The following is a 16,642-nucleotide window of genomic DNA, read 5'->3' as shown; positions in this document are numbered from 1 at the left end:
AAGCTCGTAATGTTTTTTTCCAAAGGATTTCACACTATTAAAAGTATCTTTATATCTTATGCTCACTTTTAATATGGGACTTTGCAAAGATAGTCCAGATAAAGAAGGGGGCCTTTAGGTCACAGGTCGAGCTGTGGAAATTAAGCCACTAATATTTGTATTAGGGTTAGCTGTCTATATTATACTTCTTAGATACGACACTTCTCGAAACGCTGCGTAAATGCATGCGGAATGCTTTGTGTACCAAATTGTCCTTTAGTCCAAATAAATCATGGTTATCTCAATATTGTGTAACTCTTTGAGCCAAGCTTGTAATGTTTTTTTAACCAAAGGACTTCACATTATTAAAAGTATCTTTACACCTTATACTCCACTTTTAATATGGGTCTTTGCAAAGCTAGTCCAGATAAAGAAGGGAACCTTTAGGTCACAGGTCCGAGTCGTAAAAACAGCCACGTATTAATGCTGGTATTAGAATAGGTTATCTATATTACACCCCTTAGGATGAGGTCCTTCACAAAACGCTGCATAAATACTGAATACTTTATGCACCAAATTATCCTTTAGTCTAGACAAATCATATTTATCTCAATGAAGAAGTCGTTAGTGGCACAATCAATAAAAAACAACAAGTTGGGGTCCAAAAGTGCTAGGGTTCTTCCTGTAATATTTCATAATTCATAATCCAAGGGGCATTTCCATACCTCATTTCATTATAAAAGAAACACAACTATGATCCAAATAACAAACTTAATCAATAGGCCAAAACTTGTACCTACACTCCTCAAGTTCTTAATTCCTTAACAACACTCCATATATATACCACAACAAAAATGGGGAATTGTATAGTTTTGCAAGAAAAAATTGTAAAAGTAATGAAAACAGATGGGAAGATTCTTGAATACAAAGCTCCAATAAAAGTATATCAAGTATTATCACAATTTTCTGGCCATGCAGTATCTGAATCCCTTTCAGTTATTCAACATCTACCACCAAATTCTAACATGTTAGCTGGTCAACTTTATTATCTTTTGCCACTATTACCAGTGCCTCCTCCAAAAATAGCCAAAAAGAAGAAGGTGGTCAAATTTGCAAAAGAAGTAATTCAAGAAGAAGCTAAAGAAAGGAAAGAGGTAGTAAGGATTAAGCTTGTTATTAGTAAGAAAGAACTGCAAGATTTGCTCAAGGAAGAAGGATTAATCACAGTTGATGAAATCTCTCATCTTATTAAGAAGGAAAAACAAACAGATGATAATACAACTAATGGTAAAGGATGGAAGCCTGTTCTTGATTGTATACCTGAATTTCACTAGCATATATATAGCTTTCTGGCTTTTTCAGTTTTTTTAACTTATACTAATTAATATAACTAGTTTTCTCTTTATATTTGAAAGGCATGCCCATAGTTTTTCAGAGCTTCACAAGGTTATATGCGACAAAAATAGTGCAACTCTTCCATTTAGAGTGTATTTGGTACGACGGAAGTGATTTTTCAGGAAAATATTTTATATGAGGAAGTCATTTTCTGGTGTTCACTGATAACCATAAAATGATTTCCGAACAAAAAAGATTTGTACCAAAAAGGGAAAATTGACTTCACTAACATATGGACGACAATCATTTTCCTTACATCTATGTATTACGTTTACGAAGGAGTCTTGGCGTAATTGTGAGATCACGGTTCGAGTCGTGAAAATAGTCTCTTGCAGAAGTGTAAGGTAAGGCTGCGTGCAATAGACCCTTGTGGTCCGGCCATTCCCGGACCCCGCGGCATAGCGAGAGCTTTGGCATAACTGGTAAAGTTGCTCCCATGTGACCAGTAGGTCACGAGTTCGAGTAATGAAAACAACCTCTTGCAGAAATGCAGGATAAAGTTGTGTACAATAAACTTTTGTAGTTCGGCTTTTCCCCGGACCCCGCGCATAGCGGGAGCTTTGGCATAACTGGTAAAGTTGCTGTCATGAGCCGGAAAATAGCTCCTGTAGAAAATGCAGGGTAATGCTGCATACAATAGACTCTTGTAATTCTAGACTCTTCCTCGGAACGTCCGCATAGCAAAAGCTTAATGTACAAAGCTAGCCGTTTATGTATAACTTTTAACATCATACTACTTGCTCGAGTTGTGACGTGTAATAGGCCAAGGGTAGGTTGAGCACTCTAGACTGGAAAGTCAAAAGTAATTTTACGCCACTAGGTGTTAGGAAAAAAGATAAGAAAAAATTATAGTGGTTTTATACACAAAGCCCCTTTCCAAAAACTTAGCAGGAAGAATAATCAAAGAAACTAATTGTGTTCTGTTATAAAATAAAGACTGTAAAGTAAAGACAACTATAGAGAGAAATTGTTATATTATTCGAATTCAAACTGATGTACATAATGAACTGTAATCTCTTCTATTTATAGAAGAAAGGAAGTTGTTGTGTAAGATGCTACTGCAAGTTGCTGTGTAAGCTGCTATTATACCAGATATGGATAATCTTCTACTGAGAGCAATGTTTATCCATAAAGGAGTACTGAATAGATAAGCTTATTGTACCCAGTATAGATAATCTTCTACTAGGGGTAATGATTATCCATAACGGAGTATTGAAAGGATAAGCTCATTGTACCTGGTATGGATAATCTTCTACCGGGGATAATGTTTATCTATAATCAGGTACTGAAAGGATAAGCTTATTATACCTGGTATGGATAATCTTCTACCGGGGGTAATATTTATCCATAACCGGGTACCGAAGTGATAAGCTTCTTCAGGAAGCTTATTTCCAACAGAGTACTAAATAGATAAACATATTTACGGCGGAGTCACATATGGATAAGCTTCTTCAGGAAGCTTAATTACAACGGAGTACTAAATGAACATCCATAATATAATATATTTATAACACTCCCCCTTGAATGTTCATTAAAAGATAATGTGCCTTATTAAAACCTTATTAGGAAAAATCACATGGAAAAAAAATCCTAGTGAAGGAAAAAGAGTACACATATTTAATAATACGCATTGCTATGTGCCTCATTAAAAACCTTAAGGAAAACCTCATGGGAAAAAATCTTAGTAAGGAAAAAAAAGTGCATCGCGTATTTTACTCCCCCTCATGAAAACCTTGTTTTAAATATTTGAGTCTCCACATTCCAATCTTGTATACCATCTTCTCAAAAGTTGAAGTTGGCAAAGATTTAGTGAATAAATCTGCTGGATTATCACTTGAACGAATTTGTTGCACATCAATATCATCACTTTTCTGAAGATCGTGTGTGTAGACAATTTTGGTGAAATGTGCTTCGTTCTATCTCCTTTTATAGATCCTCTCTTCAATTGGGCTATACATGCAACATTGTCTTCGTATAAAATTGTGGGTCTTTTCTCACATTCCAAACCACATTTTTTCTCGAATAAAATGAATTATTGATCTCAATCATATGCATTCCCTACTTGCTTCATGAATAGCTATTATCTCAGCGTAATTTGAAGAAGTAGCAACAATAGATTGCTTTGTGGAGCGCCATGATATGATAGTACCTCCATATGTAAATGCGTACCCGGTTTGAGATCGAGCTTTATGGGGATCAGATAAATAACTTGCATCTGCATAACCAATAAGATCTGCACTATCTTTGTTAGCATAAAACAAACACATATCAAGGGTTCCCTTTAAATATCGCAATATATGCTTAATCCCGTTTTAATGTCTTCGTGTAGGAGAAGAACTATATCTTACTAGTAAATTAACAGAAAATGCTATGTCAGGCCTTGTAGCATTAACAAGATACATTAGTGCACCAATTGCACTGAGATAGGGTACTTCGGGACCAAGGAGTTCCTCGTCCTCTTCTGGAGGTCAAAACAAATCCTTATTCACTTCAAGTGATCGAACAATTATTGGTGTACTCAATGGGTGCACTTTGTCCATGTAAAAGCATTTTAAGATCATTTCTGTATAGGCAGATTGATGGATAAAGATCCCATCTGCTAAAGATCTTTCATCTCAAATTCTTTCTTAAGATATTCAATTGCCTTTTGGAGCTCTTCTGGAGTTCCAATAAGATTTATGTCATCAACATAAACAATAAGTATAACAAATTCTGATGCCATTTTGTTTGTAAAAATACATGGACAAATAACATCATTTATGTAACCTTCTTTCATCAAATATTCACTAAGGCGATTCTACCACATGCGCCCAGATTGCTTTAAACCATACAAAGATCTTTGTAATCTAATTGAATAAATTTCCTGAGATTTTGAATTCGCTTCAGGCATTTTAAATCCTTCAGGGATTTTCATATAAATTTCATTATCAAGTGAACCGTACAGATAAGTTGTAACTACATCCATTAGATGTATTTCAAGCTTTTCATGCAGTGCTAAACTGATGAGATATCGAAATGTTATGGCATCCATAACAGGTGAATATGTTTCATCAAAATCGACTCCAGGTCGTTGTGAGAATCCTTGTGCAACCAAGGCGAGATTTGTATCTTTCAACTTCATTTTTATCGTTTCTTTTTCGCACAAAACCCCATTTATGACCAACTGGTTTTATACCAGCAGGTGGACTACTAGTCCAAAGACCTCTCTTTTAGCAAGTGACTTTAATTCCGATTGAATTGCCTTTTGCCATTTTGGCCAACCAAATCTTTGTCGACATTCTTCGACAGATCGAGGTTCAAGATCTTCACTATCTTGCATAATATTAAGTGCAACATTATATGCAAAAACATTATCCACCACTATTTCAGAACAATTTAAATTAATCCCATCACCGATCGAATTTATTAAAAGTTCTTCACTCACATGAGCTTCGGGTTCATTGATTTCTTTAGGAATCTCATAACTAATCAGATCTTGGGTCTCTTCAGGAGATCCCTTCATAGTATATTTTTGCTCATTTGTCGATTTTTTTCCCAAGGATTTCGATCCTTAGAACCCAAAGGCCTACCACGCTTCAGGCGTGCTTTAGGCTCACTAGCTCTTATGCTAGTAGATAGTCCTACTAGGATATCAATTTGGATAGACACATTCGCTGCTAGGATATGTGACTTAGTTATCCTTTTCAAATCAGTAAATACGTCTAGCATTTGATTTGCTATATTCTGTAAATGGATGATCTTCTGAACCTCCTGATTACATATAGGGGTACGGGGATCAAAGTGAGATAATGATGAAACTTTCCACACAATTTATCTTTTGATTTCCTTTTTCTCTCCCCCTAATTATGGGAAATTTGTTTCATCAAACTGATAATTTGCAAATCGAGCAGTAAATAAATCTCCTATCAACGGTTCAAGATAGCGAATAATAGAGGGTGATTCAAACCCAACATATATTCATATCCTTCTCTGTGGTCCCATCTTACTGCGCTGTGGTGGTGGTGCTGGCACATATACAACACATCCGAAAATTCGTAGATGGGCAATATTTGGTTCATGACCAATAACTAATCGTGACGGAGAATATTTATTATAATGTGTCGGTCTGAGACGGATAAGTGATGCTATATGCAAGATAGCATGACCCCAAACAGTAGTGGACAAGGTTGTTTTTCATAAGTAGTGGTCTTGCTATCAATTGTTGTCGTTTAATAAATGACTCTGTAAGGCCATTTTGAGTATGAACATAAGCTACAGGATGTTCAACTTTTATCCCAACTGATAGACAATAATCATCAAAAGCTTGAGATGAGAATTCTCCAGCATTATCAAGGCGAATAGCCTTTATAGGATAATTTGGGAATTGTGCCCTTAATCGAATTATTTGGGCTAATAGCTTTGCAAACTCCAGGTTGCGAGATGATAGTAGACACACATGAGACCATCTTAAAGATGCATCTATTAGGACCATAAAATATCTAAACAATCCACTTGGTGGGTGAATAGGTTCACATATATCCCCATGTATATGCTCTAAAAAAGCAGGGGATTCAATGTCAACCTTCATTGGTGATGGTCTAGTGATCATTTTGCCTTGATAACAAGCATCACAAGAAAATTTGTCATTTGTAAGAATCTTCAGGTTCTTTAATGAATGCTCACTCGAATTTTCAGTAATTCGTCTCATCATTATTGATCCAGGATGGCCCAAACGGCCATGCCAAAGCACAAAAGTATTTGAATCCGTAAACTTCTGGTTTATGATAGAGTGTGCTTCAAGTGTACTAATTTTTGAATAGTATAAGCCAGAAGATAAATGTGGTAACTTTTCTACAATGCATTTCTGGCTAGAAATATTCTTTGTAATACAAAGATATTCTCTATTCATTTCACCTATTGTCTCAACATGATACCCATTTCGGCGGATATCTATAAAACTCAACAAGTTTCTTTGGGACTTGGAGGAGAACAATGCATTGTCTATAATAAGTTTTGTTCCCTTAGACAGAAGTATAATGGCTCTTCCGGAGCCTTCAATCAAACTTATATTACCAGAAATTGTTGAAACATTTGCTTTTTCCTAATGCAAATAAGAAAAGTATTTCTGATCTTTGAATATGACATGAGTTGTTCCACTATCAATAACACAAATATCTTCATGATTTTTCTTTGATCCAAACATAATTTGAGGATTATCCATATTCTTCAAAATGACATAAATAAAATATATTATAGCAAACATCATTATCAAAGCATAACTTTATTTATGTACAATAATTACATAACCATATTATCTATTACAAACAACAAAAATTAAAATATTTAAATTTCTACAAATTCACTACCGATTACATGACTTGTTTCTCCTTTTGGGAGTACAAAGTAATCAGTTACATCCAAATGCATGAAGTCTAAATTGTCTTCAAAAATAAAATTTACTTCAGCATTTTTCTCTGTCTTTTTCAGGGAGGCTTGATAAAGCTCAACCAGGTATTTTGGCGTACGACAGGTACATGACCAGTGCCCTTTTCCTCCACATCTATACCATGTATTTTCTGCATCTGGTGCTTGCACCACTTTATGCTTTTGTTCCTTCCTTTTCCACTGCTGGTGGTGAGGAGGCTTCTTTGGTGCATTATTATTACCATGATTGGGGTTCCTTCCCTGACCACGGCCATGACCATGACTGGGGCCACGATCTCTTCCACGTTTAACTTGGTGGAAGTTCGTCTCATTCACTTCAGGGAATGGACAAGAACCAGTAGGTCGGCTTTTATGGTTTTTCATTAATAGCCCATTATGTTGCTCGGCTATAAGAAGATGTGAGATAAGTTCAGAATACTTTTTAAATCTCATCTCTCGATATTGTTGCTGCAGGAGCATATTCGAGGCATGAAAAGTGGTGAAAGTTTTCTCCAACATATCATGATCAGTAATATTATCACCACATAATTTCAATTGGGAAATAATTTTGAACATAGGAGAATTATACTCACTAATAAATTTAAAATCTTGTAGTCTTAGATGAGTCCAATCATATCGTGCCTGTGGAAGAACGACCATCTTCAGGTGGTCATATCTATTTTTCAAATTATTCACGGTATGACTGGATCTTTAACAGTAAGATATTCCATTTTCAGGCCCTCATCAAGGTGATGGCATAGTAATATCATTGCTTTGGCACGGTCTTGGTTTGATGCCTGATTTTTGTCTTTGATGGTATCTGCCAGATCCATCGCATCAAGATGAATTTCAGCATCAAGCACCCAAGACATGTAGCTTTTGCCCGATATATCCCGGGCTACAAATTCAAGTTTAGAAAGATTTGACATTATTTAGGAAAATAAAGTTCTTACCTCTAATAATACTTTCAAAGTATTTGCTCGAGATGGCAGAGTTTCGTGTTGATAACGTGTTATAAAATAAAGATTGTAAAGTAAAGACAAGTATATAGAGAGAAATTGTTATATTATTCGAATTCAAACTGATATACATAATGAATTGTAATCTCTTCTATTTATAGAAGAAAGGAAGTTGCTACTGCAAGCTGCTATTATACCAAATATGGATAATCTTCTACTGAGCGCAATGTTTATTCATAACAGAGTACTAAATGGATAAGTTCATTGTATCCAGTATAGATAATCTTCTACTAGGAGCAATGATTATTCATAACAGAGTATTGAAAGGATAAGTTCATTGTAGCCGGTATGAATAATCTTCTATCGGGGATAATGTTTATCCGTAACCGGGTACTGAAAGGATAAACTTATTATATCTGGTATGAATAATCTTCTACCGGGGGTAATGTTTATCCATAACCGGGTAACGAAGTGATAAGCTTTTTCAGGAAGCTTATTTCCAATAGAGTACTAAATAGATAAACATATTTACGTCGGAGTCCTATATGAATAAGCTTCTTCAAGAAGCTTACTTACAACGGAGTACTAAATGAGCATCCATAATATAATATATTTATAACATGTTCACCAATAATGAAATTAATGAATATCAGCATTATCTAAAAACACAGAAATTAGCTTAATCAGGCTGCTTCCTGTGACAAGTCAAACTCATGCGCTACTTCAGCTTTTGATAACGAATGATTTTGAAATTTCCTAGTAAAATTATGTTTTTTTTTTTTTGTAATAGAAAAATCACTTAATTATATCTATAGCATTCAGAAGGTTACTCAATTAGATTTTTCAAACTTTTAGTAGCCAAATACTTATTTTACCTTCAAAAGTATCAACCTTTATCTTTTTAATACCTTTTTAATATTTTAATTTTTTTTTCTCTTTTGCTCCATATGATGGACGTAATAAAATAAATAAATCTTAATTATAAAGTTTAAAAAAAAAAGAATAATTTTAGGGCATATGTAATGTTGGAATAAAATAATCAAGCAAAAATTTCAAGCATATATACTGTTTATTATAGATATACCTCTCTTTTAAATATTTTTTTATATTACATGAAATATATCTTTTAAAAGCTTTTATTCTATTTCATTCTCAATTGTGTAAATCATTTTTTGAGTTTTTTTTGTTATTAATTGATAACAAATTATTCTAATTAAATATTTTATTGTTGGCGAAGATCCTTCAGAAGAGGAAGATTAATATAGCGTGTGTCCAGGAGACTAGGTGGGTCGGATCGAGAGCGAGAAACGCGGATGGGTATAAGTTGTGGTACTCTGGAGTCGTGAGGGGTAAGAATGGAGTGGGTATCCTAGTAGATAGCCATCTTAGGGAGTCGGTGGTAGAGGTCAGGCGTGTGAATGATAGACTAATGACTATTAAATTGGTGGTGGGTGAGTGTACTTTAAACGTCGTTAGCGCGTACGCACCGCAAATAGGTTGTGATGAGGAGATTAAAAGGCGTTTTTGGGAAGGGTTGGATGGTATTGTTCGTAGTATTATGCCTTCCGAGAGGTTATTCATAGGAGAGGATTTCAATGGCCATATTGGGTCGTCTGCAGGTGGTTATACTGAGGTGCATGGCGGCTTTGGTTTCGAGGAATGGATGGGGCATCTCACTGCTGGATTTTGCCAAGGCATTCGATCTAGTGATTGCAAACTCGAGTTTTCCGAAGCGAAAGGAGCATTTGGTTACTTACCAAAGTTCGGTGGCGAAGACTCAAATTGACTATCTCCTCCTCAGGAGATGCGACAGAAGGTTGTGCGAGGATTGCAAAGTTATCCCAGGTGAGACCCTTGCAACGCAACATAGGCTCTTGGTGATGGACGTTAGTATTATGATAAGAAGGAAACAGAGGTCAGTACGAGGCCGCCCGAGGATTAGGTGGGGCGCCTTGACTAAGGTTAAAGCCCAGGAGTTGGAAGGAAGGTTGTCGGCAATGGGAGCTTGGAGAAGTAGTGGGGACGCAAACACTATGTGGTCGACGACGGCGGACTATATAAGGAAAGGCGGCGAGAGAGGTGTTAGGGGTATCTTCAGGCCGCACCGGTGGCCACAAAGGAGACTGGTGGTGGAATGCAGTTGTACAAGGTAAAGTGGAAGCGAAGAAGGTGGCTTACCTGCGGTTAGTGGGGAGCACTGGAGAGGAGGATAAGAGAGCGAACATTGCGAGATATAAGGTAGCTAGGAAGGAGGCAAAGATGGCAGTGACGGAGGCAAAGACGGCAGCTTTTGCTCGTTTGTATGAGGAACTAGGGAACAAAGGCGGGGAGAAGAAGTTACTCCGACTCGCTAAGGTGAGAGAGAGGACGGCTCGGGATTTGGACCAAGTGAGGTGCATAAAAGATGAGGACGACAAAGTTTTGTTGGGGGATGATCAGATAAAGAGGAGATGGCAGACCTACTTTCATAAACTTCTAAATGAGGAAGGGGATCAGGATATTGTACTAGGTGAATTGAGGAACGCCGACAGCCCCCATGAACTAAGTGATTGTCGGGACATTGAGGTCGATGAGGTCATGGAGGCAATGCGTAAGATGAGAAGGGGCAGAGCTACCGGACTAGAAGAAATTCCGGTTGAGCTTTGGAGGTGTGTGGGTAGAGCAGGATTGGAATGGCTTACTAAGTTGCTTAATGTTATATCCAAGACTAATAGGATGCCCGAAGAGTGGAGGTGGAGTACAATGGTCCCGTTGTATAAGAACAAAGGCGATATCCAGATCTGTAACAACTATAGGGGTATTAAATTACTAAGTCATACCATGAAAGTCTGGGAGAGAGTGGTAGAAATGAGAGTGCGAAGGACGGTGTCTATTTCAGACAACCAGTTCGGGTTCATGCCGGGGCGATCTACCACAGAAGCTATCCACCTTATTAGGAGGATGGTGGAACAATACAGGGATAAGAAGAAGGATCTCCACATGGTGTTTATCGATCTAGAGAAAGCGTACGACAGGGTTCCTAGGGAGGTCTTATGGAGATGCTTAGAGGCTAAAGGGGTCCCAGTTACCTACATTAAGGCGATTAAGGACATGTATGATGGAGCTAAGACTCGGGTTAGGACAGCAGGAGGCGATTCAGATTATTTTCCGGTTATTATGGGGTTGCACCAAGGGTCTGCGTTCAGCCCTTTCCTATTTGCCCTGGTGATGGATGCTATAACGCATCATATTCAGGGGGAGGTGGCATGGTGCATGCTATTTGCTGATGACATAGTCCTAATCGACGAGACACGATGCGGCGTCAGCGAGAGGTTAGAGGTTTAGAGACATACCCTTGAGTCCAAAGGTTTCAGGTTGAGCAGGACGAAGACGGAATACCTTGAGTGCAAATTTGGGGCAGAGCCGACGGAAGCGGGAGTGGAAGTGAGGCTTGATTCTCAAGTCATCCCTAAGAGGGGTAGTTTCAAGTACCTGGGGTCGTTTATTCAGGGGTCCGGGGAGATCGACGAGGATGTCACACACCGTATAGGGGTGGGGTGGATGAAATGGAGGTTAGCGACGGGAGTCCTGTGTGACAAGAAAGTGCCACTGTTACTGAAAGGTAAATTTTATAGGGCAGTGGTTAGGCCTGCTATGTTGTATGGGACCGAGTGTTGGCCGGTGAAGATCTCACACATCCAGAGGATGAAAGTTGCAGAGATGAGGATGTTGAGGTGGATGTGCGGGCATACAAGGAAGGATAAGATTAGAAATGAAGATATTCGAGAGAAGGTGGGTGTGGCCCCCATGGAGGACAAGATGCGGGAAGCAAGACTCAGATGGTTCGGGCACATTCAGAGGAGGAACACTGATGCACCGGTGAGAAGGTGTGAACGACTGGCGGTGGTGGGTACGGGGAGAGGTAGAGGGAGACCTAAGAAGTATTGGGGAGAGGTGATCAGGCAGGATATGGCGCGACTTAGGGTTACTGAGGACATGGCCCTAAACAGAGAATTGTGGAGATCGAGCATTAAGGTTGTAGGTTAGGGGAAATTGTGATATCTTTTTTACAGCGCACTAGAGTGAGACTAGCTAGTTAGGAATTAGTCTTAGGATGCTATTGATCAACTACTGATGATGGGCTTTATCTTCTGTGTATTAATACCTTACATATTCTCGTATTTCCTATATCTCTTATATTGTTGTTACTTTATTTTTATGGTATTTATGTTATGTTATGGTTTTTATAGTATTTTATGTTGTTTTATTATGAGTCTATTGATAGTACTAATATAGTGTTTCTTGTTGCCTCTTTGAGCCGAGGGTCTCCTGGAAACAGCCTCTCTGCCCCTCGGGGTAGAGGTAAGGTCTGCGTATATATTACCCTCCCCAGACCCCACTTGTGAGATTACACTGGGTTGTTGTTGTTGTTGTAAATATTTTATTGTTGCTCAATTATTTTATTCAACCACAGAATTGACTACAAGACTGACTTCGGCCAGGTTCTTTTAGCATATCTCCTGGCCCACATCAATTTCATGTGCTTAAACTTTTATTTTATAACTTAAACATAATTTTAAATATAATGTATATTTGATTTAAAAAATTACTCATCGAGAAAATCACACGCGCAATGCCCGTACTCAAGATTAGTTAGATAATACTAGTTTAAATAACTGGGGTAAAAAAATTGAATTATTTTCAGTAGCATTTGACAAATTAAGCTAAATTCGTTATAAAATCAGCAGGCCAATTATAATTTATCCGGTTCAAATTTCCAAACATGCTGCATTAATCCTAAAAAATATTCTCCTATTTTTTTTAATTTGCATTAATTTGCAGTTGAACTATATTTATGTTTTGTTAAAATGGAATAACTTACTGGAATAAACTAGAAATTGGAAGTTATTATAAAATAAAGACTGTAAAGTAAATAAATCAAAGACAAGTATAGGGAGAGAGATTTATATATTATTGAACTTTCAAACTGATGTACATAATGAACTGAAAACTCCTCTATTTATAGAAGAAATGAAGCAGCTGCAAGGCTTTTCAGGAAGCAGCTGCGAGGCTTTTCTTCAACTGCTTGTCAGCTGTCTGCATGAGCTGCTTGCAACCTGCATGTTTAATAAGAAGCTGCTGCAAATCATTTCATTGAGTTGCTTGCAACCTGCCTGCATCAGCTGCTTGTAGATAAACTTCAACAGAGTACTAAATGGATAATCTTCTTCCGGAAGATTATCTATAGTGGAGTATTAAATAAACATCCACAATATAATTATTTTCATAACACTCCTCCTTGAATGTTCATTAAAAGATATTGTGCTTCGTTAAAACGTTACTAGAAAAAAACCAGTGGGAAAAATTCTAGTGAAGGAAAAAAAGTATACATATTTAGTAATACGCATTTCTAGCTGCCTCATTAAAAACCTTACAAGAAAAACCCAATGGAAATACAATCTTGTATATCATCTTCTCAAAAGTTGAAGTTGGCAAAGATTTAGTGAACATATCTGCCGGATTGTCACTTGAACAGATTTGTTGCACATCAATGTCATCATTTTTCTGAAGATCATGTGTGTAGAATAATTTTGGTGAAATGTGCTTCGGTCTATCTCATTTTATAAATCCTCCCTTCAATTGGGCTATGCATGCAGCATTGTCTTTGTAGAAAATTGTGGATCTTTTGTCACATTCCAAACCATATTTTTCTCGAATGAAATGAAGCTGCTTGTAAGCTGCTATTGCAAGCTGCTACTGGAAGCTATTGTGTAAGCTACTTGTAAGCTGCTACTATAAGCTGCTTGTAAGTTGCTACTGGAAACTGCTGTGTAAGCTTCTTGTAAGTTGCTACTATACCAGATATAGATAATCTTCTGCAGGGGATAATATTTATCCATAACGGACTACCGAAATGATAAGTTTCTTCAGGAAGCTTATTTCCAATAGAGTACTAAATAGATAACCATATTTACGGCGGAGTCCCATATGGATAAGCTTTTTCAGGAAGCTTATGTACAACAGAGTATTAAATGAACATCCATAATATAATATATATTTATAACATTCCCTCTTAGATGTTCATTATTATGTGCCTCGTTAAAACCTTACTAGGAAAAACCCCGTGGGAAAAATCCTAGTTAAGGAAAAAGAGTATACTAATAATATACATTGCAAGCTGCCTCATTAAAAACTTTACCAAAAAAATCCAGTGGGAAAAATAACCCGAGCAAGGGAAAAAGTGCAGAGACTTGGGTATATCTGGACTAAGGAGTTCATCATTCTCTTCTGGAAGTAAGACCGGATCCTTAATCCGTGTAGGAGAAGAACTATATCTTGCTAGTAAATTAACAGAAAATGCTATGTCAGGCCTTGTAGCATTAGCAAGATACATTAGTGCACCAATTGCACTGAAATAGGGTACTTCGGGACCAAGGAGTTCCTCATCCCCTTCTGGAGGTCGGAACAAATCCTTATCCACTTCAAGTGATCGAACAACCATTGGTGTACTCAATGGGTGCGCTTTGTCCATGTAAAAGTGTTTTAAGACCCTTGCCGTATAGGCAAATTGATGGATAAAGATCTCGTCTGCTAAATGTTCAATTTGCAGACCAAGACAAAGTTTTGTCTTCCCAAGATCTTTCATCTCAAATTCTTTCTTAAGATATTTAATTGCCTTTTGGAGCTCTTCTGGAGTTCCAACAAGATTTATGTCATCAACATAAACAACAAGTATAACAAATTCTGAATCCATTTTCTTTATAAAAATACATGGACAAATAACATCACTTATGTAACTTTCTTTCAACAAACATTCACTGAGGTGATAATACCACATACGCCCAGATTGCTTTGAACAGTACAAAGATCTTTGTAATCTGATTGAGTACATTTCCTGAGATTTTGAATATGCTTCAGGCATTTTAAATCATTCAAGGATCTTTTTAGAGATTTGATCAAATGAGTCATATAGGTTATGACTCGCATTTAAATGGCATGACATCTTCAGGTGTTTGGACTACTGGTCCGACCCTCACAATATTTTACAGTATTGTGCACTATATTGTATCAAATATATCATCGACGATCATTTTGTATCGATTCGCAAGCGACATAACTTGTTGAGATCTCATCACTTTCTTTATATTCAGGTATCTGAACTTCTACTAGAGTTTCATGAAATGTTATGTCGTGGGCTCTTCTAAAGCTCATTTCCTCCTTATTATGATCATTTTGATCATTAGATCCTTATCATTTTTCAAGGATTGTTACCTTTGGAACCGATTGGTCTACCACGCTTCATGCGTACAGTAAACTCTATCCTTCAGGGACTTTAAATTTTAATAGGAGCATTTACAACTGAAATTTGATTTTGGATCAGCAAATGCTTCTGCCATTTGACTTGAATTATCTTCTAAATGAGGATCCATCCCCAAAATATTAGAAAACTAATATATATTCTCAATCTTCTTTGGGAAACATATCTTTGTGCATTGTGGTAGAGAAATTAATCATATACCACACATCAAAAGATAGTAAAATATTTGGTTTATGATCCTAAACCAATTGTGAGGGGAGGACTTATCATATATTATTGGTCTGATGCATACAAGTGCTGCTATATGCAATTTAGAAAATCTTAGACCAACACATAAAGTTTTGTTCGCATAAGCAATGATTTAGCCATTAATAGGAGGTATTCAATACTAAACCAGCTTGGATGCAAACCAGCATTATCAAGATGAACTGTCTTGATTTCATAATCTGAAAGTTCTGCACTTAGTTGAGAAAAGCAATTTCAAATGCCAAACTGCAAGTTGACAATGAACACACATGTAACCATCTTATATATGCATCTATAAGTGGTTCACATGATAGGTGAATGAGCTCATATTCACCTTTTATATATTTCAGAATTAGGGGTCTTAGTCCCAACTTTAGCTGGTATAGTCAATTTATTTGAGAACAAGCAACGCATGAGAATTCTTGAAGAATCTTCTAGTTCTTCAGTATATGCTTATCTAAATTCTCAAATAGTTCATTTAAAAATGGCAAATGAAAACTTCAAGTTTATCATGGCATGCGCTATCTCTTAGTAAACTTCTGGTTTACTATGATACATGATATAATATAAAATTGAAGAATAAGGCGGGTAACTTCTCACATACATATTATTTTACCCCCTATGATTGTGGAAACATGAAGATTTTCAATCTTCCAATCATTTGTAGTCTCAGTATGATTGTCATTTATATTAGTAAACTTCAGGTTTACTACAACATATGTTTTGACCATAGTCATATAATATGAATGACATATTTGTATATAAGCTCTTTGAGAGACTTCATTTATTATCCACAATCTAATATTTATCGGACATTACCGGTGCCATGTGTCTTCTAGACAAACAGTTAGCTCTTCAGGAGTTGTTGATACATTTTGTACTTATCAAATATTGCTCAGACACTTCTAGTATCCACCAACTTTGTGACAAATATCTCCTTCAGGGAGAAATGCCATTAACATCTGAATATTTTATATCAAAGCGGTAACCACATAGTCATTACATCCTTCAGGGAAAGATACACGAGTTGTTATTTCCTTCGGGGAACTCGATAACTAACCATAACACATTAATGTGTTAATGTGATTGTAGTAGAAAATATTCTACAAGAATGCTTTTGCCTTGGAATGATATTTAATAAAATATTCCAAGATATTTTACGTACAACGGGTACGTGCGACAATGATCTTTATGCCACAAAAACAAGATTTATATCCTTTGTTATTCTACCTCTTCAGGAGGTGAGTTGTGGTATTTCTTCATTCACTTCTGGGAATGAAAATGTGCTTCAAAAATTACTTTGAATAGCTTATTATTTTGTTTAAGCACAGAAAGACACAGTTTCATAATATTTTCCTGCTTC

General features: G+C 36.7%; 1 protein-coding gene across 1 annotated transcript; it reads left to right on the top strand.

Moving 5' to 3' along the window:
- Positions 1–833: 833 nt before the first annotated feature.
- Positions 834–1,313, top strand: LOC104225495 (uncharacterized). Its single transcript, XM_009777306.2, has one exon. It carries the CDS (start codon positions 834–836, stop codon positions 1,311–1,313), a length of 480 nt encoding a protein of 159 aa, XP_009775608.1.
- The last annotated feature ends 15,329 nt before the right edge of the window (positions 1,314–16,642 follow it).

The sequence above is a fragment of the Nicotiana sylvestris genome, chromosome 7 (genome assembly GCF_000393655.2).
Source record: "Nicotiana sylvestris chromosome 7, ASM39365v2, whole genome shotgun sequence".
NCBI lineage: Eukaryota > Viridiplantae > Streptophyta > Magnoliopsida > Solanales > Solanaceae > Nicotiana > Nicotiana sylvestris.
Note: the sequence above shows the minus strand (reverse complement) of the source record. Positions and strands in the feature narration are given on the sequence as shown.